We start from the raw sequence: 27,094 nt of genomic DNA, 5'->3' as shown, positions 1-27,094 counted from the left end.
GAGATCTCAATAAATTGTTCTACCATATCGAAAGTATTTGTTGAATCCATTTAGGTAAAGAAAGTTGGATGATATTGGTTTTTGAAGGTTGAGTTGGTATATGAAATGCTGAAAATTGTTGAATTGGTTGATTATTTATATTAATTTTGTTAATTAACTTTTTTTTTTTAATTTTGACCGTTAGCAACAGTCAAACAATTAATAGTTTTTCTTCAGCATATCCAGCGACCCCCCCCCCCCCCAATCGTCCCTCTTATCACCGTAGGAGGGGTGTTCTCGCCCAATTTCACCTCAAATTACCCCTATTTGCCGTTCAACACACCTAGACTAATTGAAATTCATGGATGCTAGCCGTCAAACTATCAAAGTCCTGTCAAAGAATCAAACAAAGTTGAAAACCCATTTCCAAGCACGCATTGCATGTGGCGCGTGGAGATGTTTACACCACAAACAAGAGTCCTAAAAAAACCACCACTTCTAGACACCAATATTTGTACTTGTACGTATGTATGTCTATTAAAATGGTGAATCATCATAAACACCACTTGTATGCATTTGCATCCTCTCTTCGCCATCTGTTGGTCTCAAACAGACACACAATTGCTCATATATATATATATATACCCATCAAACTAAAACTAAAGAATTATTAACATGGAAACCCCTACAATTAAAGGCGTTCTTGGAATGTTAATGGCGAGTCTTGATGATGATAATGATAATGAAAAGCGAGTGATTTCGCTTGGAATGGGTGATCCGACTGCGTTTTCGTGCTTTCGGACCACTTCGGTTGCGGAAGATGCTGTTGTTGATACTCTAGTTTCCCATAAGTTCAACGGGTATTCGCCTACCGTGGGTCATCCTCAAACAAGAAGGTATGATGTGAATTTGGCTAGACTTATGACCATCGACTTTTTGTACAAATGCTGTGTAGACGAGTCGATTTTAGCTTGACTTGTTTAGAGTTTGTTTTTAAAATTTGAGCTCGACTCATAAGGCAAGCTCAAGTTTTATTGTTTTAATATAATGAAATATATATTTATTATACAATTATTTTTTTTTATCATACTCATATAATAAAAATACTATTATATAAATTATATTAAGTTATTTTGTTATAACTTTACATATAATAAATGTATATTTAATGTATTAAATAAAAGTTACATGCGAATCGAGTTTTTAATTCACCTGGCATGAGGAAGTGAAAATTTGGGCCGTAGGCCACAAGAGTCTCTAGATCGAATCCAATCTTAATCCGGTTTTATGAAAATGATGAATAAGAGATGGTGGGTTACCTTTTTAGTCGGGCTTTGTTCGTTTGGTGCTTAGGAAACATAAAAAAAGATCTTGTGTAGCTCAAGAGCGCCTCTAGCAAAAATGATAATTGGACGCTGTGAATTACATTATATGTTGAAACAAGATTTCGGTGAAAATAAATCATAAAACATCGAAAGAAGAAAAGCATGATTTTCTTGCCGAAAACGTTATGATTGCTAAAAATCAAAACTTGTGTGCCAGAAATTTGTTTCTGGTAAGTTAGCTGAAAGTAATTTGTCATTATACCCAAAATAATGAAAAATATTGAAATTATTTTATATGAATAAGATATGAAATCTCCCAAATTAAGTTTCAAACCGAACCAAAATATGTAAAGTCCAGTTTTAATTTTGTAATTTGAGCCAGATATTGTTAGGCAGAAAGAAAGAAAATACCTAAAATAATGAGTTTGACCTAAAATGTTTCGTTAATTAATAATTAATTGATTATGACACATTTTGGCCTAAAATTATTGGGCTACACCACTTATAATTTACTTAACACTGAAAAATAAAAATTATAATCCATACCCATAAAAGGTGGCCTAAAATATTGAATTTTAGCTACACTTATGGTGTCGCCATACATTACTTTTTTTATAATTTACCGGTGTTTAAAAATAAAAGTTATAATCCATAAATTCAACAGCAAAGGTTAGTTTTCTGTTTTTACTGGTTCAGTTTAATTATAATATTTGGTTCGGTTTTCAGGTACATGCATAAACGAAACCAGAATGAAAATTCGGCTTTCTAAAAAGCATAAAACAAAACCCCGGTCTTGGGCTGGGTTCAGTTACTCCGATTCTGTTATAGTTTTTCTGGTTTTGCCATTTGCGCTTAAAACTTTTGAGAAGAAAAAAATGGCCCAAAATAACGAATTTTGGCTCGATGTTTTTTGTTAATTAATGATTAACTGATTATTAAACGTTCGTAGGCCAAAAATTTTTAGGATGCACTATTTATTTATTTTTAGCCCAAAGTTGCTACAGAATTCAACAACAAAAGTCGGGCTTTTAGGTTTTTACGTGTCCAGTTCAGTTATAACTTATAAAAGTCAGTTAGGTTTTTTAAGTGCATGCAAAACCAAAACAAACCAAAACCGAACCGGAGATTCGATTTTGAATCTCCGGTTCGGTTTTGGTTTGTTTTGGTTTTGCATGCACTTAAAAAACCTAACTGACTTTTATAAGTTATAACTTGCCTGCCACTTTATTGTAATCGTTTTATAGTAAATTATATAAAACTTCGATTGTGATGGACATTGAAGAATATGCACTAAAACACATACATTTTGAATAAAAAAAAAAGACATTAGTTTCTGGTTGCATAGTTATTATGATCCAGTTCGTTTATTTCAGTTGCGAGTCTCTACTTGTAATTAAACCTCAGATTGCTATAATAATTTGGACCAACAATCCAAACTTAATAATATTGTCAACTTATAGCTTCAACTTATATCTCCATTTGGTCAAAACAGTGCAATCTGTGAATATTTATCGAATAATCTCCCATACAAGCTATCTCCGGATGATGTGTACATAACAGCAGGGTGCACACAAGCTATAGAAGTTGCAGTATCAATTCTCGCATCACCAAACGCGAACATTTTGATTCCGAGACCCGGGTTTCCAATCTATGAACTGGTTGCAGCGTTTAGGAACGTTGAAGTCCGACACTTTGACCTTTTACCTGACAACGGTTGGGAGGTTGACCTTGATGCGGTTGATGCATTGGCTGATCAGAATACCGTTGCTATTGTAGTTATTAACCCTGGGAATCCATGTGGGAATGTTTATAGTTATCATCATTTAAAGAAGGTATTTGTGTGCCTTTTGATGGGGTCGGTTTTGGGCTTGAACTGAACAATAACTGGAAATGTGGTTTTTGGGTTTTTGAAAACAATGCGGTTTTGGTTTTTGTGATTTTGGTTTGGGTCGGTTATGGGCTTAAACTGAACCAAAGACCGAAAATTCTATTTTTGGGTTTTTCAACTTTTGAAACCGTTCGGATTTCGGTTTTTTTTTTTTTTTTTTTTGGGTCGGTTTTGGCCTTGTATTTAACCAGAAACCAAAATTTGATGTTTGAGATTCCGAAAACCGTCCGGCTTCAGTTTTTTCAGTATGGGTTAGTTTTGGGCATAAACTGAACCAAAAACTGGAATTTCAGTTTTCGAAAACCATTCGTTTCGTTTTTTTTTTTTATTTGGACTGATTTTGTCCTTAAACTGAACAAAAAACCACAACTTCAATTTTTAGGTATATGAAAAGCATTCGGTTATGGTTTTTCCGGTTTGGGTTGGTTTTAGGCTTAAACTGAACCAAAAACCAAAAAAAAAATGGATATTTGGGTTTTTGAAAATAGTTCGGTTTTGGTTTTTCAATTTTTGGTTTGGGTTGGTTTTGGGCTTAAACCGAACCAAAAACTGAAAATTTAGATTTTGAGTTTTTTAAAACCGTTTGGTTTACCATATGATCTTGAAATTTTTGGGCCGAAAAAAACTAGCCCAAAATAATGAATCTGGGCATAAATCTTTTCGTTAAATAATAGTTACTTGAAAATTATACATTTGGCCAAAACTTTTTATTAAATTCTTATAAATTACTTAAAGCTTGAAACCATATATAAAAACAAAACATAAATTCGGTTTGGTTTTTTCAATTTTAATTACACACAAAACCAAAACCAAACCAAAAGTTCAGTTTTCACGAAAAAAAATAAAACCAAACCGTCAGTTTTTGTCTAGGTTCAGTTATTCCAGTACTAATTTGGATTATATTGTTTAAATGTGTGATTAGATAGCTGAAACCGCAAAGAAACATAAGATTGTAGTTATAGCAGATGAAGTTTATGGGCATTTAGCGTTTGGATCAAACCCGTTTGTGCCAATGGGTGTTTTTGGGTCCATGGTGCCCGTTTTGACACTCGGGTCTTTGTCAAAAAGATGGATAGTGCCAGGCTGGCGGCTCGGGTGGTTTGTTACAACTGACCCTAATGCCATTTTCAAGAATGCAAAGGTAAATAATTAAATATACATTTATGTGCAAAATAGTTGTTTAAAGTTGAATTATCAGCATCTTTCTGCTATAACTAAATTGCAAATGGCTTCATAATCTGTTATTTTTCGTCAGACTATTGAGCGCCTTAAGAAGTATTTTGATATTTGTGGTGCTCCCGCAACATTTATACAGGTAAATAGTCTACACTATTAAACGTTGCGATATTATTAAGGGCGGTTCGGTAAAATCTCATGGGGTGGCTGGAGGAGATTTAGTATAATAATAATTCATTTATTATTAGATAAGTTAGTTTTATCTTAATAAGTTAGTCTTATCTATGTTTAATCCTATATGTGTTTAATTCAAATTTTGTATTTGATATATGATAGGATTAGAACTTATGGTTATAAATATACCCATCATCGATGTATTGTTGAGGTTTTTCAGTTTGTTCTTTTTATCAATAATACAAGAACCATGCGTTGATTAATTTGTTGTGTTTGATTAAGAAACTTGCAGCCCAGATAAGCTGTTTTTTCTTTTCTGTTAGTCGAGAAGGAACTGCAGGTTCAGAATCTGAGTTCGTGTTCTGCTTTGTGATCCACTTGTGAAAACGTTTTAGTTTAATAAGTGGTATCAGAGCGCCAGGCTCACAAACGTTTGTACGTTACTGATTTTATCGGTCGAAGTCCAGCCAAGAACTTTGTTCACGGACGATTACTTTCGGGTGATCGACCCCCTTGTAGATCGAAGAATCAAAGTGTGAGAACCAGAATTACTACTATTCATTATGGCAGAATTTCAAGCGTCCGCTGCGTTTAGGAAACTAAACAACAGCAACTACAACACGTGGTCAACCTGTATGGTTTCGTACCTACAGGGGCAGGATCTTTGGGAAGTTGTAAACGGAGAAAGTACCGCCGAACCACGGGTTGATACGAATGGTGCTGTTTACAAGTGGAGAGTTAAAAAGGGAAAAGCTATGTTCACTTTGAAAACAACAGTTGAGGATGAGCTGTTGGAACATATAAGGGATCTCGAAACAACAAGCATGGGATGCGTTGGCGTCGTTGTTTTCCAAGAAAAACGATGATAAGCTCCAATTGTTGGAAAACGAGTTGTTGTCGGTAACTCAGAAAGAACTAACCATACCACAATATTTTCACAAAGTTAAGTCTCTGTGTAGAGAGATTGGTGATCTCGATCCGCATGCTCGAATTGTCGAGTCTCGGATGAAACGAATTATTGTGCATGGATTGAGGAGTTTCACAGCTTTATAGCAGCCGTTCAAGGATGGCCAACCCAACCCACTTTAGGCGAGTTCGAGAATCTTCTTGCGAGTCAAGAAGCACTTGCTAAACAAATGAGTGGAGTGTCGATGTCGGGGTCGGGGTCAGCGAAGCAAGAATCTGATGCATTATATGCAGCAAAAGGAAAGTCAAAAGTAATATGCTAAACGAAACTTTAGGAATCGATCGAAAGGCTCAGACCAACATAGGGTAGGTGGAAATAAAAGCCGGGAACAAAAGGAGTGGAATGGCGATAGAAAACAAGCAGGTGGGTAAAGAAACCCACATTTAATGTTACAATTGTGGTCGTCGAGGCCACATTGCCCAGGATTGTCCATTGAAGCCACAAGAAGAAGGAAACATGGCAGCAGCCGAACCGTGGGTCGAACTAACATGGGATGCTGAAGCCCAGTTTGTGCAAACAGAAAGTGTCGAAGTGGCGCAAGCCATGGTGGCAACTACCGAGACAATGAATAATCGAATCCAAGATTGGATTGTCGATTCCGGATGTAGTAACCATATGACCGGTGATGTGTCTTGATTAAAAGACCCAGTAAAGTATAGAGGTAACCAAGTTGTCGTAATAGCCGACAACTCTCGACACAAGATCGAGCACATCGGATAAGCGGAATTGTTCCCGGGAGTTGGAGGCAACGAATTGCCTTTAAAGGATGTGTTCCATGTTCCGAGAATGAAAAAGAATTTGCTTTCAGTTCCCCAAATAACTGAAACCAGAAGGTACGTTCTGTTCGGGCTAAAAGAAGTGATGATTTTCGATAAGTTTGAGACAAAATCACAACCTGTAGTGCACGGGAAAAAGAACGAGTCTGTTTACGTGTTGTCGGCCGGAACCGCGTTCGTAGAAAAGACGAAGACCAATCATAACTCAGATCTTTGGCATCAAAGGTTAAGCCACGTGGGCTATGACAAGTTAAAACTCATGATGACAAAACAATTGGCAATTGGTCTGCCTAATCTAGACGTTAATCTCGACATAGTGTGTAGAGGGTGCCAGTATGGGAAGGCACATGAACAACCATATGAAAGCTCACAACACCATTCAACCGTGCCTCTCGAGTTGGTTCATACCGATGTGTTCGGTGCCGTCAAACAATCGTCAATCAGAGGTAAACGGTATATGATTACGTTTATTGATGATTTTTCAAGATATTTGTGGACTAACTTTATGAAGTAAAAGTCGGAGGCATTTGAATGTTTCAAAGAATTTAAATTAGAAGCCGAACAAGAAACCAAGTGTTCGATTGTGTGTCTAAGATCTGACAATGGTGGAGAGTATATATCGAAAGAGTTCTCGGATTATTTGAAAGAACACAAAATAAAGCGCCAACTTACGTGTTCAAATACGCCTCAACAAAACGGCGTTTCTGAAAGGAAAAACCGTCACCTAACAGAGTTGTGTGGAAGTATGATGCACAATAAGAATGTTCCCGGAAGATTTTGGGTCGAAGGTATGAAAACGGCTACGTACGTGAGTAACCATTTGCCACAGCAAGGTATGGATTATGAAGCACCATTTGAACGACTCTTCAAGATTAAGCTGAATGTTAGTCATTTTAGAGTTTTTGGATGCGTGTGTTACGTGTTCTTCCCGAGTCATCTAAGACACAAGTTGGAAAAGAAAGCGGTTCGATACATACTTGTTGGGTATGACAACGAAAAGAAAGGGTGGCGTTGTTGCGAACCGGTAACCGGGAAATGTTACGTGTCCCGAAACGTAATTTTTGACGAAGCGTCTTCATGGTGGTCAACTAAATATGAACCACTACCAGATTCAAATGATTTAAAGAACGAATTAGACGGAAGAGTTTCTCTACAGTTGGAAGAAGTTGAAAATGAGTTAGACTCGGCTGAAAGTCCAACTGTATCGGTTCAAAGTGGGTCTCCAAGACGAACAGCCTAGCAAACGGGTTTTTCGCCAAGTCAGCAAACTGGCCAAAATTTAACAGTTGAATCCGAAACGGGTCCATCCTCTATTCGCATATCCGAGAGAATAAAAAGGCCTAATCCAAAATATGCAAATGTTGCATTAGTCGAAGAGCTAGAAGCCGAACCAGAATCTGTTGCTGATGCATTATTAGATAAGAAGTGGGAACAAGCCATGAAAACCGAGTTAGATGCACTCCAAGAAAACCAAACATGGGAACTAATTCAGAAACCAGAGGGTGTAAAACCAATCTCATGCAAGTGGGTTTTCAAGATTAAGCGAAAAGCAGATGGGTCAATAGAGCGGTATAAAGCCCGCTTGGTAGCTTGGGGGTTTTCTCAGGAGTTCGGAATCGATTATGAGGAGACATTTAGTCCTGTAGCGAAGCTCGCGTCCGTTCATGTTGTTCTAGCCATAGTTGCGAGTAAGCAATGGGATTTGTGGCACATGGACGTAAGCAATGCGTTTTTATATGATCTTGATCGGGTTATTTACATGGAACAGCTGAATGGGTTCGTAAACGAAGAATTTCCGAGTCATGTTTGCAAATTAAAGAAGGCGTTGTATGGGCTAAAACAATCACCGCGAGCCTGATTCGGGAAGATCGGTGAGTTCTTGGAGGCAAATGGTTTTGTACCGACTTTAGCTGACACGAGTTTGTTTGTTCGAACCGAAGGCAAACATGTTGCGGTGGTGTTGGTGTATGTAGACGATTTAATCATAACCGGTGACTTAGTTCCTGTTTTAAGTCAACTAAAAGTGAATTTGAACACTCGGTTTCGGATGAAAGATCTGGGTCGGTTAAGCCATTTTTTGGGTCTAGAGTTAAAATATGAAGATGATGGCATTATTCTACACCAACATAAGTATGTGGTGGATCTTTTAGTAAGATTTGGTTTAGAATGCTCAAAACCCGCTGTTACACCCATGGATGTGAATCTGCAACTGCAATTTGATAAAAGGAAGTGAGTTAAATGATGTCACTATGTACCAAAGGCTTGTAGGAAATCTTATTTATCTTACGCTAACAAGGCCCGATGTCACATATGCGGTAGGTGTGCTTAGTCGGTTCATGCAAAAGCCTTTGAAACCTCATTTAGATGTTGTTCGTCGAGTGTTGAGGTATGTTAAAACTACTCCGACTTATGGTGTAAAGTTTAAGAGGGATTCGAGTTTGAATATAATCGGCTACTGTGATGCCGACTATGCTAGAGATGTGCCTACCTGACGTTCGACGACGGGGTATGTGTTCATCATGGGAAGAAGAGCGGTAGCTTGGTGTAGTAAGAGGCAACCAACCGTCTCGTTGTCTACCACCGAAGCTGAATACCGAGCAGCCGCGATGGCGGCACAAGAGAGTACTTGGTTAGTGCAACTCATGAAGGAGTTGAATCAAAAGACGAGTGCTAAGGTAACGTTCCTTGGAGATAATATATCCTCGATTATGTTAGCTGAGAATCCTACGTTTCATGCTCGAACGAAACATATTGAAGTTCACTATCACTTTATTCGTGAGAAAGTGTTGCAAGGAGAGATTGACTTCAAATATGTCAACACAACGGAACAAGTTGCGGATATGTTCACAAAGAGTTTGTCTCAAGAAAAGGTTATGAAGTTTTGCAGCGATATTGGCATGGTGGAAGCTAATATCGAGAGGGAGTATTAAACGTTGCGATATGATTAAGGGCGGTTCGGTAAAATCTCATGGGGTGGCTGGAGGAGATTTAATATAATAATAATTCGTTTATTATTATAGATTAGTTAGTCTTATCTTAATATGTTATAGTCTTTTCTATGTTTAATCCTATATGTGTTTAATTCAAATTTTGTATTTGATATATGATAGGATTAGAACTGATGGTTATAAATATACCCATCATCGATGTATTGTTGAGTTTTTTCACTTTGTTCTTTTTATCAATAATACAAGAACCGTGCGTTAGTTAATTTGGTGTGTGTGATTAAGAAACTTGCAGCCCAGATAAGCTGTTTTTTCTTTTCTGTTAGTCGAGAAGGAACTGCAGGTTCAGAATCTGAGTTCATGTTCTGCTTTGTGATCCACTTGTGAAAACATTTTAGTTTAACATACACTTGGTTGAAGGGCATGCAAATGAACCTAACGGACACGAACGAAGTATGTTCGTATTCGTCGCTTACCTTTAACTGGCAAACAATAGAACGCAAACAATAACAAGAAAAGTTTTCTTGTTTGTGTTCGCTCATTAAGAAGATGAACGTGTTTGTGTTGTTTATGTTCACTCATTATATAAGAAACAGTTCACAAACATAAACGCATAGCGTTTTATTGTTCGTGTTCATTCGTGAAGAAAATGAACGTGTCATGTTTGTTTATTTTTGCTCGTTAACAATATAAACAAACGGTTCACGGGCTGAACATAGATTAATGAACATAGCTGAGCTAATTATAAGTAAATGGGATTACGGGAACAACAATGTGTTGCGCCTAAAGTGTTATTAAAGCCAGGCTTAATTTTAATGGGCCTAAAATATCTAAGCGAATATAATAGCAAACATGAATGAGCTAACTTAAACAAACGCAAATTAACAAACATAAATGAACAAATGATACACATGTTCATGTCCACTCGTTCTTCCCAAAATTTTAATTCAGACTTCTTTGTTAACTAGATAAAAAGGTTGATATGTATAGAAATAAGAGGGACACAACTTCTAGTTGTAAATAAAGATTATTTGGTTGTACTTTAACTACATGAATTAACTTTTGTTTAGATATTTGAAGTTAAATTTAAACTCTTTTGCTTTCAGGCAGCAGTGCCTCAAATTATAAAGGAAACAAGTGAAGTTTTCTTCACTAGAACATTGAGCATACTGAAACATGCATCAGATGTTTGTTACAAGAAAATAAAAGATATTCCTTGCTTAACGTGCCCAACCAAACCACAAGGATCAATGGTTGTGATGGTGAAATTAAATGTTTCATTAATGAAAGATATCAAAGACGACATCGATTTCTGTTTCAAACTCGCTAAAGAAGAATCCATCATCCTTCTTCCAGGTGAGAAATTATGAAATATTCCAGGTTTCACTTGTGGTCATATTAGGAGTGTAAGCGAGCCGAGCCGAGTATCGGCTTGGCGCGTTTAACCTGAGAGAGCCCAGCTCTCACTCGGCTCATTTTGAGCTCCATTTCTAATGCTTGGGCTCGGCACGTTTGTTATTTATCAATTATATTAATATATATTTATATTTATTTATTATATATATATCTATATACTATATACAATAGAAGTGAAGGGCAAATTAAGACGATAGATTTTAAGGATTTTACAATTGTTAAAGCACATGGTACAAGATTAAAGAGGGACGAAGTGGTCATTTGTAACACAAATATCACGGTGTCTTTCATATTTTACCAATATACTTACAATCTTGGTCCCTCTACTTTAATCAACTTTATGTAAATTTAAATAATAGTTACAAATTCAACCTCTATCTTTTATCTATCTACTCTTTTTTGTTTCAATTTTAACCCAACTTCCCCCACGATTTTTAAACGGTCATAATTTTTTCGTACGTTAATATTTTTTAAAAAAAAATTGCACCATAAAAACGAGCATTTTATTTTCTAATTTAAGTATGGTATTGCCATAATTTGTTTAAGTTATAAAAATAACATTTTATGTATAGGCGTTTGTGGTCCAGTTTTGATGGGTTTGGATTAAACTGTGAGCCTAATCGTTAGTAATGGTATGTTGTCGTTGAAAACTGAAACCGGACCGTTGAGAATTTAAACTAACCAAACTGAATCATTACCAACGATTTGGTTTGTACTTCTATAATAAATTGAGTTTAAAATAAGAATTATTAATCTACATATACCGACAAACGATTTCACGGTTTCAAGTAGAACAATAAACGCCCATAAATCTATACGTGATTACCAAATTCTTTATTTCTCGCTGCATCGCTCGAGGCACCCGCCTAGTTAGGGTTCATTATTTGAATCGAACTCGAATAACCCGAAGTTCAAGCCGAACTGTATTCAAATAACCCATTTGAATTGGAATTTTGGGTTCTTTGAAATGAATCCTTATTCAAACCAAATTGCTAATTTGAATTTATATATCTCGAACTGGTTCGATTTAAATAACCCAAATTCACATTATATATAATTTTATAATATATGGGCTTTTGAATTGTCTAAAACTTACTAGACATTAGTTTTTAGGGTTTTCTTCTTATATATTTAAGTTCTTTTAGAACATTTTTATCATTATAATTTAATTTTTTGTTAGCTTTTTTGGTCTTATTCAAATAGACCTGAATTCAAACCCAATTCAAATCGATTTTAGCATATTTATTCGAATTCGAATCGTATTCAAAGTCAGTTTTTAAAATTCAATTGTTTTTTATAACTAGATTATTTAATTATAATTATATATAAAAAAAATAATATAACACGATATATATTATCAAAATTTTGTAAGAAATGGATTATTTTTATGCAAATATATAATTCATATTATAACTAAATATCATATAATCCCCCACTTGTGGCCTAATGGTAAGAGGCTTGGGTTCTTTAGTGGAGACTCAAGTTCGAATCCCACTTGTGTCATATTTGGGTGGATATTGGCAATGATTGATTTGAGCTAAGCCATGTGCAAATGTTGTCAGTTCGAATCCTGAGCCCACCCGGGTTTTCGTCCCACCGTGTGTTACGCCAGAGAGTTCTACTCTTGTGGTGGCACAACGTCTGTCAAGTGGCAGTCGGCAATATGGTTTTCTGAGGGAACGCCCAAGCCAAACTCTGAAGCCAGCGTGAGCCCGGTTAAGACAACATAGTCTGGCCAGAGTGGGGCAATCGGGGCTCTCCAAATTTGGAGGGTGCGGTAGCCTAAATATAAGAAAGTCGTCGTTCTAAAAAAAATAAAGAAACTAAATATCATATAAATATCAGGCTTGTTTAGGCTCTATTGGAGCTCATTAACGAGCCAATCCCAAGTGTGTCAGCTCGTTAAAGATCATTAAACGGGCCGGTAAAATGGGTAATTTTTATCACGCGCGCAAATTGGTTCAGTATTTCAGTCCCAACAACACATTTGGCTACGATAAAAACTATAACCAAAAATCGAAGTAAAACGATTTAGGAGGTTTTAAACATTTGAAACACTTTCGCAAACCAAGTCATTTATAAGTAAATGGGTTGAACTTTGAACATAATCGCATTTTTTTCAGGAGTTACGGTGGGACTAAAGAATTGGGTGAGGATAACATTTGCTGCAGAACCATCTTTTCTTGATGAAGCACTTGAGAGAGTGAAGTCCTTTTGCTATAGGCATTCTTATCAACAAAAGGGCTTGTTGGTCCATGACTGAAGAACTACAAAAGGTTCTTGTTTCTTTTTAATGTAATTTTAGGTTTTGAAATAATTATCTAGGTGGTTTTTAATGTTGTATCGAATTTATAAATAACCAGGAGTTTATTTATAACAAAAATGCCATATACTTCCATTTCTAACTTCTAAAGAAAATAATAAATAATTTGATACTAAATAAACAAACCAACAAGAAATGGTTAGAGATTTAGGGGTGGTACACACCGGTGGCGGGTTAGACATATGTAATAACTAGATTGTGTTCGTGCAGCGGTAAATGCAAACATTGGCAATCACGTAATATGTTAATTTTTTAATTAAAAATATAGCAATATTATAGCCAAATTATAGAGAATCGAATGCTTGTTTTTATTGTGTAATTAAAATATATATATATATACATTAACGTATAAAAAGATTGTGACCGTCTAAAAATCGTAAAGAGAAATTGATTTAAGAATGAAAGTAAAAACAAGTGTACGAGTAAAGACAAGAGAACAAAATTGTAGGTATTCGTTTAAATAAACAAGAGTTGGGTGAAGATGAACAAAATTCTAAGTATAACACACACACACAAGGATGACCTTTTTATCCGTTTAAATTAGGGTTATTAGATTTAAATACTCTTAACTTTCATTCATTGGTCGAGAACACTCTCAACTAAAGAAATGTTTACCACCACTTCTGATTTCTAACTATTAACTTATTTTTTTCTGTCACTCCCAAACTAACGGAACACTAACTCCATAAGTGCTATTATATTTTGATAAAAGACCTAAACCCTAGCCTGATAAAAGATGTAGAACAACATGTTGAAGCTGGCGAAGTGAGAATATCAGGTTAATCCGGACTCATATCAACCCCTCGGGTTAATCCTAGAACATTTTATTTTCATTCAAAGGATGAAGTAGAGAGAGAGAGAAAGAGAGAGAACAAAATTGTAGGTATTCATTTAAATAAACAAGAGTTGGGTGAAGATGACGAACAAAATTCTAAGTATAACACACACACAAGGATGACCTTTTTATCCGTTTAAACTAGGGTTATTAAATTTAAATACTCTTAACTTTCACTCATTGGTCGGGAACACTTTCAACTAAAGAAATGTTTACCACCACTTCGATTCCAAACTATTAACTTATTTTTTTCTGTCACTCCCAAACTAACGGAACACTAACTCCATAAGTGCTATTTTTTTTTAAACTTGGGGTCCCACACCAATACTTCATCTTTCTCATCCATAAAATCATAGCCCTCATGCATAAAAATTAGAGTTAAGTGCCATTTTTAAACATGTGGTTTATTCAATTACACAACTTTAGTACCATTTTTGAATTATTGCAACTGGATACTGACATTTCAAAAACATATCATTTTAGTATTTTTTTTTTCTAACCACGTCTATTTTGTCTAGTAAAACAATGGTAAATTGGTATTTCGTTTTTTTTTATATTTTCTGTTTTGAGTTAATTATTATTTTCATACCCGTGGTTTGTTCGGCTTCCATTTTTTTTCATCATGTTCCGGTTAGAGGCGAAAGATCTTGGTTTTAAAGTTTTGCATGTATTTTTATATTTGTTTTAGAAATTTCAATATATTATTAGTTGATGTTAATTTGATCTTATTATCGGGCCCGGTTAGAGATCAAATGTCACACCCCAAAACCATTAATTTAAACACGGAAGACTTAGTTATGTTAGTTTTGACGGTGACAGACGCTGTTTAGCCAATAATATTCAGACGTGAACATTTATACGAGTTGGATATTTATTTTTAATTTAAAATATTCAAACACGAATTTACATGTACATATTTATTAAAACGTTTTGTCCAACATTTTCGGGTTCGAACAGGACACCCGTTTTTCCCACATTCCTTCACGAAGTTTCCATGTCAGTTACCTGAAAAACATGTTTCAAATATGTCAACACATGGTTGGTGAGTTCTCAATTTATAAACCGAATATTCAAATCAAAACATTTTCTTTTTTTAAATATTTACACTTTTCGTCTTTAGTTACAAAAGTAAATTTCAACAATCTTTTCCTCATCCTTATCGGCCCGAAGTCAAATTTTGGTTTTAATTTCCAAAGCGTAAAAATATAACCCTTTTAATTCCTAGTATGACAAAGCATATTTTCACATTAATTTCTCTTCGAGTTCTTACGAATGTCACCTTAAACAAAACTTTTTTCAAAGTTTATGATATTAACAGTTTATTTCTTTGAACAAATCGTATTAGTCATAAACAAGATAAGAATATGACACATGTATGATTGTTAAATCAATAACCCGAAGCATACGATACTCAAACTATTTGTCACAACTTTACCCAGAGCGATTGGAAAGTGACGGCGCGTCACCCCAATAGATCTATTAATATTTTCTATGTCCTACTTTGAGGTTAACTGTTATAACGACTTTGTAATTTATACCGGGAATTTTATGCAAAACTAATTTAACTCATCCCATTTAATACGATTGTAAACATAAAATGCAATTTATGAAACGTGTTCTTCCACCAAAAACATTTATAAACATTAAAAACATTTAAAAACTGGAGATTGTGAGAAATTCACATTTATCTCAGCACAAATAACACATATGAGGTGATACACAACAAGTTAATGTCAAGATCTTAATAACAATCATCTAATGATAACTGGATTTTTATGCTTAATACAAATGATATTAATACATAAACATAGGTACAAATAGGATTGTATCCTAACTTAACTCGTCTATCTTAATGTTTCTTATTTATCATAATTATAATAATTAAATTACGAACTTCTATTGTTTTAGAAAATCGCAACTGAATCGAACGTTTCAAAATATCCTATAATCATTTCAATAACTTGGTTTCAAATATTCGTTGTAAAACTAATAGACGTTATTTAATATAAAAAGTATTGGTTTATAACAAATATATAATATTCTTTTGTTAACCAATTATCCGAATAAAAATATTTTAGGCCAAACATCGTATATATATTTTTATAAACTAAATACACAATAAATCTTTGAAGTCTTGGTTGTATCGTTTTTAGCACTCGTTGTCATGAATTTATATTAGTTATTCACTTTTATACTATCGTTTTTAACACTCATTTCTAAACTAAATCAATCATCCATATCAAGTGGAAAATTCCACCAATAGCAAAGCTATAAGAAGGGTTTAGAAAGGGTGGGATGTAGGCACGCCGTACCTCTATCCAATAAAATAGAGAGGTGACTTTCAGAGAGACCCCCAGCTCTAAAAATCATATGTATGAAAGAATATAAAACGCAATCAAAGTGCAACAGTAATATAATTAATAATAACGCTTAGTAATAATGATGATAATAATATATAAATATATTGAAATAATAAGAATGAAATACAAAAAAAAAGAAACTACATAATATATGAGAAGAAAATAACATAATGGCGTGTGACCAAAACTAAGGTAAAGAGTAATCCCTAAGGTCGTACTTTCTCCCTAAAAATCATTAACCTTAATTTTACGTCTCCAAAAATTTCTATCCTCAACCATGTCCTCAAAGAGGTTTAGGTTTGGCAAATCATGCCTAATCCTCTCATCCTGAGGAGCCATATCTGGATGAGCCATATCTGGCTTAAATAAAATGAATAACACTGATCTTTGTGTAACACCCTGCCTTAAGCGGAAACGCCCGAGTGTGGTGTACAGATTACTCAAAACACATGTGACACTATTAAGCAACAATATTATTATTAATTAATTTCAACATCAAATACACAAGTTTGAAAACAAAGAAATACAAGAAAAATAAACACAACTAAACAATTTGTCTTTGTTAAAAATATCCTAAGTACTAATGTCTTCTCTGAATATCATCCTCTAATGATTGTACATGTAGCATATATATAAAATAAAGTTAACTAAACGAATAGTTGATGAGTTCACACAAGTTTTGATATACATACATAAAAACTATACAATTTCATGAAACATGTGATAATCGAGCAAGTAAGGTCCTTTCCAGTTAGTAACAACCAACGTACTCGGATAATCGCACAAGTAAGGTCCTTTCCAATTGGTAACAACCAACGTACTCGGATAATGAGGACCTTTTCCACTCATAATAAAATGGTTCTTAGTGCAAGGGGGGGCGTATGATCATACTTATTAAGGATACCACGTGCAAGTAAGTTTTGAGCAAGTAATTAAGTAAACACACAAGTCCATGATATGAATTGTAGTTTTGTAAACGAATAACTAAATAATCGTTTTGGATAGGATATATATGCTACCCCTGAAAATGTAAAAACGTTAAAAAGGGGGTGTAAGAAACTCACCTTGAAATTGAAGATAAACTTGAAATAAAACCGAAAGAGCGCTAACGAAACTGAAGCAATCGAATCTCACGAACTATAATTAAAATTACAAAATTAAAGACTAACTAACGGAATTATAAAAGTTAAATATTTTAGGTTTTAGGGATTAAGCATTATTTTAATATATCTTTTATTATTTAAGGCATTTTATATTACTAGTAGAGAGCCCGCGTGTTGCGGCGGGGGCACAAAAGGGAATTGCTCGGTAGAGGTTCAAATTGTTATGATACCGACATTTGCTATAGTTAAATTTATATTCGGTACAATTTACAATACAAAAAGTAAGAGTTTTATATAACATTAGGCCAAAAAAAATAATTAAACACAATAACATATTTTTTGTGTTTTTTTAAGGTAATGAACGTAACTGGTATATAAGTAACTAGGTTAAATACTCGTGTATATACGGGTTGGGTAAACTATATTAACAAAAGAACAAAAAAATGTGAAATACTTATACTAATTTGGTATTAGATGAATGAATATGAATATGTATTACAACGTTGAATAAAATAAATTTTTCATAAAATAAAAAAAGAAAAAGAAAATGAAATGGTAAATTTTCACTAATATCTAAAATTTCTTCATATATGACATTTTTAGTTACCCTCTTCATTGAATATTAGAAATATTAGAAGACTGACTCTATCTCTAATTTTAATCTAGAAAGTACGACATAAATCTCTAAAAATTTTCCTTGTATATAATGTTTAAAATTTATTTAATCAACTTTTCTTACTAATAACACAGTACTAATATTAATTTGATATAGGGATTTATATTTTTAAGAATAATAGTGTTTTTAAAAAAATTGATACAACTCGTATAAATACTTAAATAAACAATACACAAAGTTTAAAATAAATATATTATATTATAAAGTAATATAGGTTGCAAGAGGTTTAAACAAAGATAAGCAAAAAAAAACCGGATACTAAGAGTTTAAAACAATGTTAATCCATAAAAACTGAAAAAGTACTTTAAAACATAAAAAACAATACTTTAAATATAAAAAACAGCTTAACTTTTTCAAAGCAACAAAACATCCCAAACAAACATGAAACCGTTATAGGTTTTGGATAGTAGCGATCGTCAGATAATTTGGCTTCACTTTTTCAAAGCAACAAAACATCCAAAACAAATATGAAACCATTATAGGTTTTAGATAGTAGCAATCGTTAGATATTTTGGGCATATTCACATGTATTTTTTCTGAGAGATAATTATCTAGATTTGATGCACATAAGCATGTAACATCGTATGGCCGGTAATGAAAATTACCATTGTGAGATGGTTGCCCAAAACTTATAGCATTTAAACATTTGCTTATTATGTGAAAAAACCAATTTTAATAAAAAAAAATAGGATAGTAAGATTATATAAATTAGTTTATAAGCTTTTGAGCATGTTGTTGTTATTATTGTTATTATTATTATTATTTAAAATATAATATAAGTTATAATTATAGCCAGAAAGTGAAAGATTTTAAAAATCATAAATGGTTTTCAAGAATTAAAGTGTTAAATATAGTTTATATTTTAAATTAAAAATAAGATTAAATACAAAATTTAAAGTATTCACTTTTTAATATGAAATTATTAAGACTCTTATCTTGTATAAGTCATTAAATCATAAAAAACAGTAATTCCTACAATACAAAAGGTAAGAATTTAATATAACATTAGGCAAAAAAAAAATAATAATTAAACACAATAACATATTTTTTGTGTTTTTTTAAGGTAATGAACGTAACTGGTATATAAGTAATTTATGTTGGCTTATACATTGAAAAAAACTTTAGTATAGGCTGAAAGTTTAAACGCTTGCGTTTATTAGTTTTAGTAGGAAGCCCATGGTTTGTGGCGAGCACGTTTAAATATGAAACATAATGGCTTCCGTTTACTGCTGTGAACCACAGGGCAATGGCATTACATTGTGCAAACACATGGCATAATCTGGTTTCTGAAAACAAATGCTTTCACTGCATTGCTCTTTTCTCTAAGTCTAGAGCCTGATGGCATGTTGATCGTTGGCACCACTTTTAGTGGATTGTGGTGATTCAATACCGCACAATCACATTCAAAAAGCTAATCCAAACACCCCCATTATTACTGCTGTATAAAAGACTAAAACATTCAAGTAATAAGGAGCTTCAGTCACCCATATGCACAATTAACCAAAACAATACAATCAGTTAAAATATGCCTTTAATAGTCAAATAGATCTGGTATTTATCCATTACATGCCATTTCTCTCAAAAATCAATAAACATTATGAAAACATAGGGCAAAACTGCATTTGTAAGCTTGAAAGAATAGTGATGAGCTATGGATAGATCAACTAAACAGGAACCCGAAGATGTCACTTAGAGAAATGGTACCTTCAACAGTTCAGCCTGCTTGCTTCCAGCCTCCACAATCACAGGTCACCTTACCCCCTTAATCCAAAACACACATCATGTCGAATGGTCAAAATATAAATTAGAGTATTGGATGGTCAAAGTTAATGGTTCCTTTATGTGGTATTTACGAGAATGTAATAATATCAATATATTGTCACAAGCCATCACATTCTTTATACAACACCTATTGGTATCTTTATGTGGTATTTACGAGAATGTAAGCATGTTTCCTTTTCCTAACATGGAGGAAACATCACATTGTTTCGTTTTTACTAAGATGGACACATTTCGTTTTTAACGACACCATCTCAACCGACTTTAGGTTTTACCTGTCTTCGGCTGAATATGCACAAACTAAGAGTTCAAATTTGAGAGAAACTTTTGCTTTGAAACTGATGGTCGTTTCAAAGCGGGTGATGATCATTCATAACCGCACTTATAGACTGTGTCGTTTCAGAAAGGATGATGATATGTACCTTTTTGAGAAAACCAGCACCAAAAACCCGGGTGACCTTTAACGTACGCAATCATTCATAACTACACAAGAATCATCTACGTGCTCGGCTTTTATTCTTTGAACTTCCTACAAAAGAAAAGCGAAACATTATATAAAAAGTATGACCAACAGTTATAAGTTTATTATATGATTAATGATTGGAACCTGTATCTTGTGATTATATTGTTCATATTACATAGATCTAGAGTAAAGCACAATCAATAAGAAAAATGGTAGCCCAAATGGCAAAACCGAACCTAACCTGTTATAAAAACCAAAAAATCAAAACTGAACTGCTTTCAAAAATTCGTTTTTTCCAAAACCGACCCAAATCGACCCATGCATGCCCAAATTAATTTCCCTTTATTTACCTGGATTGTCTGCAACAAATCTGATAACGGCCCACCCGTTGGCAGGTAAACTAACTGTATTTCTAAGAGGCGGGTCGACAAGGTTGAACTTAGAAGTATCAGTTTTCGGGTTAAAGTTCCCGAATCCTTCTGCAACAACATAGAAATCATATCCATGAAGATGAATCGGGTGGTTTTCACTTGTGAAAATACTTGTTCCTTGCAACACCACTTGCACCTTATCCCCATATGTCAGTCTATAAACCTTGGTCCCGCGTATTGGTTGCCAATAGAGCCCGACTAACATTACCCATGTAGTCAAAGGTAACCGGAGGGTTAGCTGGAAAATCGGTTGTGAAAACCCCGGGAATGCCATGGTGGTGTGCTTGCAGCAATGAGAAGTTGGACGGTAGCACAAAAGACACAATGTTCATGCTTGCAGGGAAGCGGTTCCCGTTTGGTGCTTGACACGTACTCGCCTTGGCTTTTGGCGGGCACTTGTTGATCCCAAGGCTAGCGGTGATGAAAAGATTCTCATTGATTGTTTTAAGAACCAGGGTTTTGCCCCGACTCCTAAAACTGGTGGTGAAAGCGGTGGCCGTATTGGTATCGTTATAACATGGTAGGGCGGGCATAATTGGTTTAGACGAAACTCCCTTAGTGGGCGTGTACTTCAAAATGGCGGTGGTGGTGGCGTTGTAAACGGTGCGCCTTGTGCACTTGCGTACGCGTGTTATCCATATAATATCGACCCGGTGCTTGATCACCTTTTATTAATACATCCGTGGTTTGTCATGGTCCGAGCATTAAAACCGAGGTTGTGAAGGGTTTCAAATATGAAGCATCAGCTCCCACGACGGTTAAGTTGTGGCTAGCGATTTTGAAAAACAGCTGCTGGTTTAACGCGGCGTTTAATCACCCGTACGAGGGTTGTTTCTCTTGAACTTATTGGAACTGTTATAGTGTCTATGTTCAAAAAACAATGTATCGTTAGTTTTTGCTAACAAGATTATGTTTTTTTATATCATTGTTGAAACTTGAAACAAACCTTTGCTTGAGCAGTTATAAAGATCGCTCGGTTGACCGCTAATGGTAAACGCATTGAAAACATTTGGAGCTCCACTGGTTCTTCTCGCTCCGTTAATAAGATCAATCGGGTTCGCGTCCCACCATTCATCTAATAACAACAACATTGACTTAAGCTAAAGTACATTTCTATTTATACTTTTTTTCTTTAAAAAAAATTGTGTTTACAGATACGTACTGAGCATAATGACCGGCTCGCGATTTGGTTCAGAACGGGTAAGAATCTCCTAGTTTCGGGTGAATAATAATGGAACCATAAACCGTTGCTCTAATCCATGAGCTATGTGCATGCCACCATAGTGTTCCTTCTTGACCCGAGAATGTAAACTGGTACGTGTAACTTAGTCCTGGTCTAATATTGAGTGATGAAGTCGAGATTGTTTCTAAGCTATTTTTTGAGTCTTTACAATCCATTTAGAATTCCAATTTATGAGCTACATTACAACGCAAACATAAACAACAATGCAAAAGACGGAATTAAAAAATCTATAATCTTAAAAATAAATAGATAAGGTTTTCCACCTCATCCATTCGTTAGTATTCTGTAACCCTCAATTCTTTAATTCTGCGTTTGCGTCATTCCTAAACTTAATGTGAAGACATTATTATATCATAGCTAGTATCAATAAAACATATAGCTATTGTGATTCCAGCAACCAAAGCAAACTTAACTTGTGTAAAGAGCAAACACAGAGCGAGCAACAACTGGATTCAACACAATTAACCAAAAACAGCTATTATCTTAAGAATTACTAAACACAATAGGGATTAAATAAAACCGACTACTGTGTAATTCTAGATTTACTGTAAAAATTACCCAAACAAACATAATCAACAAAATTAGCCAAAAACAGGATTCAACAAACGGAATAAACGCATACCTGGTAAAAATTGACCGGATTCTTGCCGTGTCTGCCAAGAATTGAAGAAAATTCAATGGTTTAACCCCAGAATTTAATAGTTTATAAATTAAACCAAACAAATCGTACTTACACAAACTAAAAAAAACGAACCTGGCTTTAGCAATTGCAAGGGGGGGGGGGGGGGGACTGAAGCAAGTGCAATAAACCATCTATCATAGTTATACAACTTAATATAATATAACAACAGAGTTCATTGGGGAATTAGGGGTTACGAGGACGCTTAATTGCAATTAAACATTCGCTTGTGTCATTGGAGAGAATTAGGGTTACAAGGATGGCTAATTGGAACGTCGTATGATGATTGGGAAGCTTTAATTGCAATTAAACGTCTTTAAAAGGTGCTGGAGATACAATGGAACGACGCCGGATACATGGGTGTTTAATTTTAGCTGCGTCTCTATCATTTAAGTTTAGCAGAGTCTCAAACTTGTGCAAAATGATCATTATATACCTCTAAAATGTTTTATACGTACTATATATATAGATATAAATATAGATATAGATAATATTATTTTCAGCTTTGACGAAAATTTAACGATTTATTATTATTTTAATAACGTTTAGTTACTAGTTTATTATTAATTTGAGAGTTGTATTATTCATGAAACATCGAATTTATCGGTATAATTTATTCCGAATATTATTATTTTAACGTATTTTAGACATTAACAAAATTGCAACTAAAATAATATAATAATAATGGTTTGTCTAGAAACGAAAACAAAAGGTTGGCTTTTAGATGAAAAATGATAAGATTTAATTTATAATTACTTTTATTTAACTTAAAACTATTTGTTTGATTTAATATAATTTTTAACAAATTTAATTTGATTATAAATATAATAGAAAGGTGTGAAAGAAATAACAAAACAAAAAAAAGTGTGTTGACCCGGGTTCGAACCTGGGTCTTAAGGCTCAAAGTCAAGAGACTTAACCAGTGACCAAGTCTGTTTGTTGTTACAAGAATGGAAACAAACGATATTTATATTATACACGTTCATGTTCATATTCTACCTCCAACCCTAGCATTTCAATTGGGCAAATTGGTTTCATGTTTGCTTAATTTTTGTTAGGGTTTTTGTTAATCGGCTAAAAATGATTAAAAACCATATAATTATTACCTATAAATGTTATGATTTGACGGTGAACTGAGGTTTGGCCGGAGACGGATTTTAACGAACAAATTCAAGATCAAAGAGAGTATATTAGTGAAGTTTGATGTTAGGGACGAGTTTAGAAGTTGATTCAAGTCCTGTTTATAGGTTTAATCGAAACGTTTAGCGTTTAATAGTTCGTGAATTGAAACAACCGTTAATGAATTAAATTGGCCGTTATTTTAAGTTATAACGAGTTAATAACAATGATTATAAGTTTTCTGTTATGATCTACGGTTGTTACGAGCATCTAATTTATTAAAGGAATATTGGCCTCATATAATCCCAACTATAGCCCATTGGCAAATATAAGGACCAACTATCGAAATTGTAAAATATAATCCCAACTACATAAGTGGGTGGAAAATTAACGGGAAGTTAACCTTCCGTTAGTTTTTGTGACGTGGCGGCTGAGTTGTTGCGTAACCGGCTGACTGGGATGCTGACGGGGCCGCTGAGCTGGCTATTAATTAAAAAAAAATATTTCTTTCCACTCTTCCTTTCCACTCCACAACTTCCTTTCCTTTCCACCATCGCCATGTCGGACACCACCGCCATGCACAAATCCTCCTTAACCTCCGAGCAGCACCACCGACGCAAAGCATCGCAGACTGGAACCACCACACTGCTATACCGTTCGTCAACGTCGGTCCAGTACCAAATCCGAACCGCCTAGGGCTAGCCCTACCACTCCGTTATCATGGACTGCTGCCACTTCCGGCAGCTCCTATGCTGCAATTGCTGATACCTCGAGATCTAAGGTTTGTTATACGTGTTACATCTCCGACCACCGGACCAGACGTATGGTTTTCCGATGGTTATTAGCTTATTATTAGTCATCATTCATTCATTTGGTTGGTTTGTTATACTGTTATTCCACCTCTAGAGTCGGGCTTAGACGATTCAATCGGATCTCCACCATCAGATCTGTCTCCAGATTATCCGACCTCACTGGATCTACCTTTGCCTCCGTCATCATCACCATCACCATTAGCGTCACCGTTACCATCGGCGTTTGAAGCTAGTGATGTTACTGGAGAGTTAGAGAATGAGGATCGGAAGGAATCTTCGTTGAGAGGAATGAGCAAAGGAAATAAGGCAGGTGATGGTGGATTGGCGATGGTAATGGTGAGTATGAATTGAAAATGCTGGAAAATGGGTTAATGATATAAACAAAAACAAAGATTAATTGCAAAAACTTACGGAAGGTTAACTTTAAATTAATAGCCAGCTCAGCAGCCCCATCAGCAGCTCAGTCAGCCAATTACGTGACAACTCAGCCGCCACGTCACAAAAACTAACGGAAGGTTAACTTCCCGTTAATTTTCCACCCACATGTGTAGTTGGGATTATATTTTGTCATTTCGATAGTTGGTCCTTATATTTGTCAATGGGCTATTGTTGGGATTATATGACGCCAATATTCCAAAAAAAAACACGGGATTTAGGGTGTGTAACCGACTCGCCAGAATTTTAAGGTCACCGGAAGGTTCGACAGTCGGAAAAACGTGATAAAGATGATTGGGGGGGGTTGGTTGGGTTGGGTAAATTATTATTATATTATAATTTAAATTAAATTTACACAAATGACCCTTAAACTTTCAATTTCTTTTAAGTTAGTAATTAATATATAATTACAACCCCAATCCTTTAACATTGATATAAGTTTAATAATGAAAAAGAAGTCAAAACGCTTGGATAATTTTCATATATTACCCGAATAGTTTGCGACTCGATTAAATTTAATAAAACTCTAAACCTCGGGGTTTCGATAATCGATCAAAATGAAAAAGAAAACGAACGAAAAATAAGTTAAATCCTCGTGAATATTATAATAACGATGTACGTTAAACCCGAATACCATGAAACGATGAAACTGGTCAGTTTAACGAATCCAAATTCAAATAACAATTAACGAATGTCATATAAATACATGAAACGAACTTGGTAAAATAAAAAATTTTCGCCCGAGAAATGATCTTAGTTTGAGAAATGCGAGAAGTCATTTCAACCAATCAAAAATTTTCTTTTTATTTTTTGTTTTAATTAATTACAAGGGTATCTTGGTAAAATCTCAAATTGTTGTATATAGTAAGTATTAAATTTAGTAAGTTTCAAATTCTAATATTCTTCTTTTTTTCTTTTTTCGTTTTAATTTGTTTAGAGAACCTTTGTGTATGAATTGGTCGAGATGGAAATACATCCTGGTCAATTACTTTATTAGAATTGTAATTTTTTTCTTTACCAAGTTGAAGAAAAACGTCCTTGTCACTTATTTCAGAGGAATACTTACATAAAAATACAACTAATAAACAATAAAAAATAACTTAAGTAAGAAATGAAGATTTCCTTTATTCTAATAAAAATAATTTATAATTCTAATTAAAATATTTGATGTGTATTGGGTCGAGAATACTACTAGGCAGGCATGGGTGTTTGCTTTATGTCTTAGTTCAATTACAAAAAATGTTTAGATTAGTAATCCATGTTAAATTTTTTTCATAATTTCATGGGTTTAAAACTTCAATTAAAAAACATTCAAATTATTATTTTATTTGTTTATTTTATTGTATTTGATTTTCTATATGAATAACTGTAATCTTATCTTTTCAAACTTAAGCTACCATTAGTCAATTTCTACTTAATGCTTAAAAAATATCTAATCCTTATTCACAATTGCACTTGCCCTCGAATGTCCAGTGCCCTACACAGACCAGCATATCCCTACATAGTGAAATAACCACTTCAAAGTAAAATAATCCAAACAAAATGAAATAATCCTACACAGATTAACTATAAGATCATAACATATAATCCTACACAAACTAACTATATGAACTACTAAACACATAACACTCAGCATCTAACACACAAACATATAACACACAAACATAAACCATCCAAATCGAAACACAAAAATGTAGCATCTAATAAATAATGTAAATATCACATCCAATCTAGTTTATAATTCAAAACCTACACATCAATGTGATATTCTTACACTTAATGTTGTTTCCATAAAATTACCAAAGTTATTGTTACACAGTAGCAAAATTAGTCCTACACTTAGACAACACCACAACTATAATTTATAAAAAGCCATGTTGTTTCAGGTTATTCGAACACAAACAAATATATTTAATCTTAAAATAAACTAGTTCTTGTTATCAACTACACATGTTATCAAATTTTTCATAATAAATGGCTTACAAAAATTGTGTGTAGTTTGTTGACTTATATATTGTTGGAGTTGGTGTTTACTAGTCTACAGGTAAATACAATTGCAGACACTGTACAAATTATATTATACACAAACCCATTTGTATTTATCTACATCTACTATAATTGTTCATAATAATAAATCTCTGCAACGTCCTTTTAGAATTAATGAATGAAGCAACATTTAAATAAACTTTG

The 27,094-nt window shown here is 34.1% G+C and overlaps 1 protein-coding gene and 1 pseudogene across 1 annotated transcript; one reads left to right on the top strand and one right to left on the bottom strand.

Moving 5' to 3' along the window:
* Nucleotides 1–651: 651 nt before the first annotated feature.
* LOC143601989 (putative aminotransferase TAT2) lies at nt 652–12,909 on the top strand. Its single transcript, XM_077079248.1, has 6 exons — nt 652–875; nt 2,797–3,136; nt 4,115–4,333; nt 4,448–4,507; nt 10,337–10,586; nt 12,770–12,909. Exons 1-6 carry the CDS (start codon nt 655–657, stop codon nt 12,907–12,909), a joined length of 1,230 nt encoding a protein of 409 aa, XP_076935363.1. The 5' UTR covers nt 652–654.
* Nucleotides 12,910–20,421: 7,512 nt separating this feature from the next.
* LOC143601988 (laccase-12-like) lies at nt 20,422–24,217 on the bottom strand (annotated as a pseudogene).
* Between the last annotated feature and the right edge of the window lie 2,877 nt (nt 24,218–27,094).

Source organism: Bidens hawaiensis, unplaced genomic scaffold, assembly GCF_021521415.1.
Source record: "Bidens hawaiensis isolate Kalapana, Puna unplaced genomic scaffold, B.hawaiensis_p1.1 tig00057743_1, whole genome shotgun sequence".
Taxonomy (NCBI): Eukaryota; Viridiplantae; Streptophyta; class Magnoliopsida; order Asterales; family Asteraceae; genus Bidens; species Bidens hawaiensis.
Note: the sequence above shows the minus strand (reverse complement) of the source record. Positions and strands in the feature narration are given on the sequence as shown.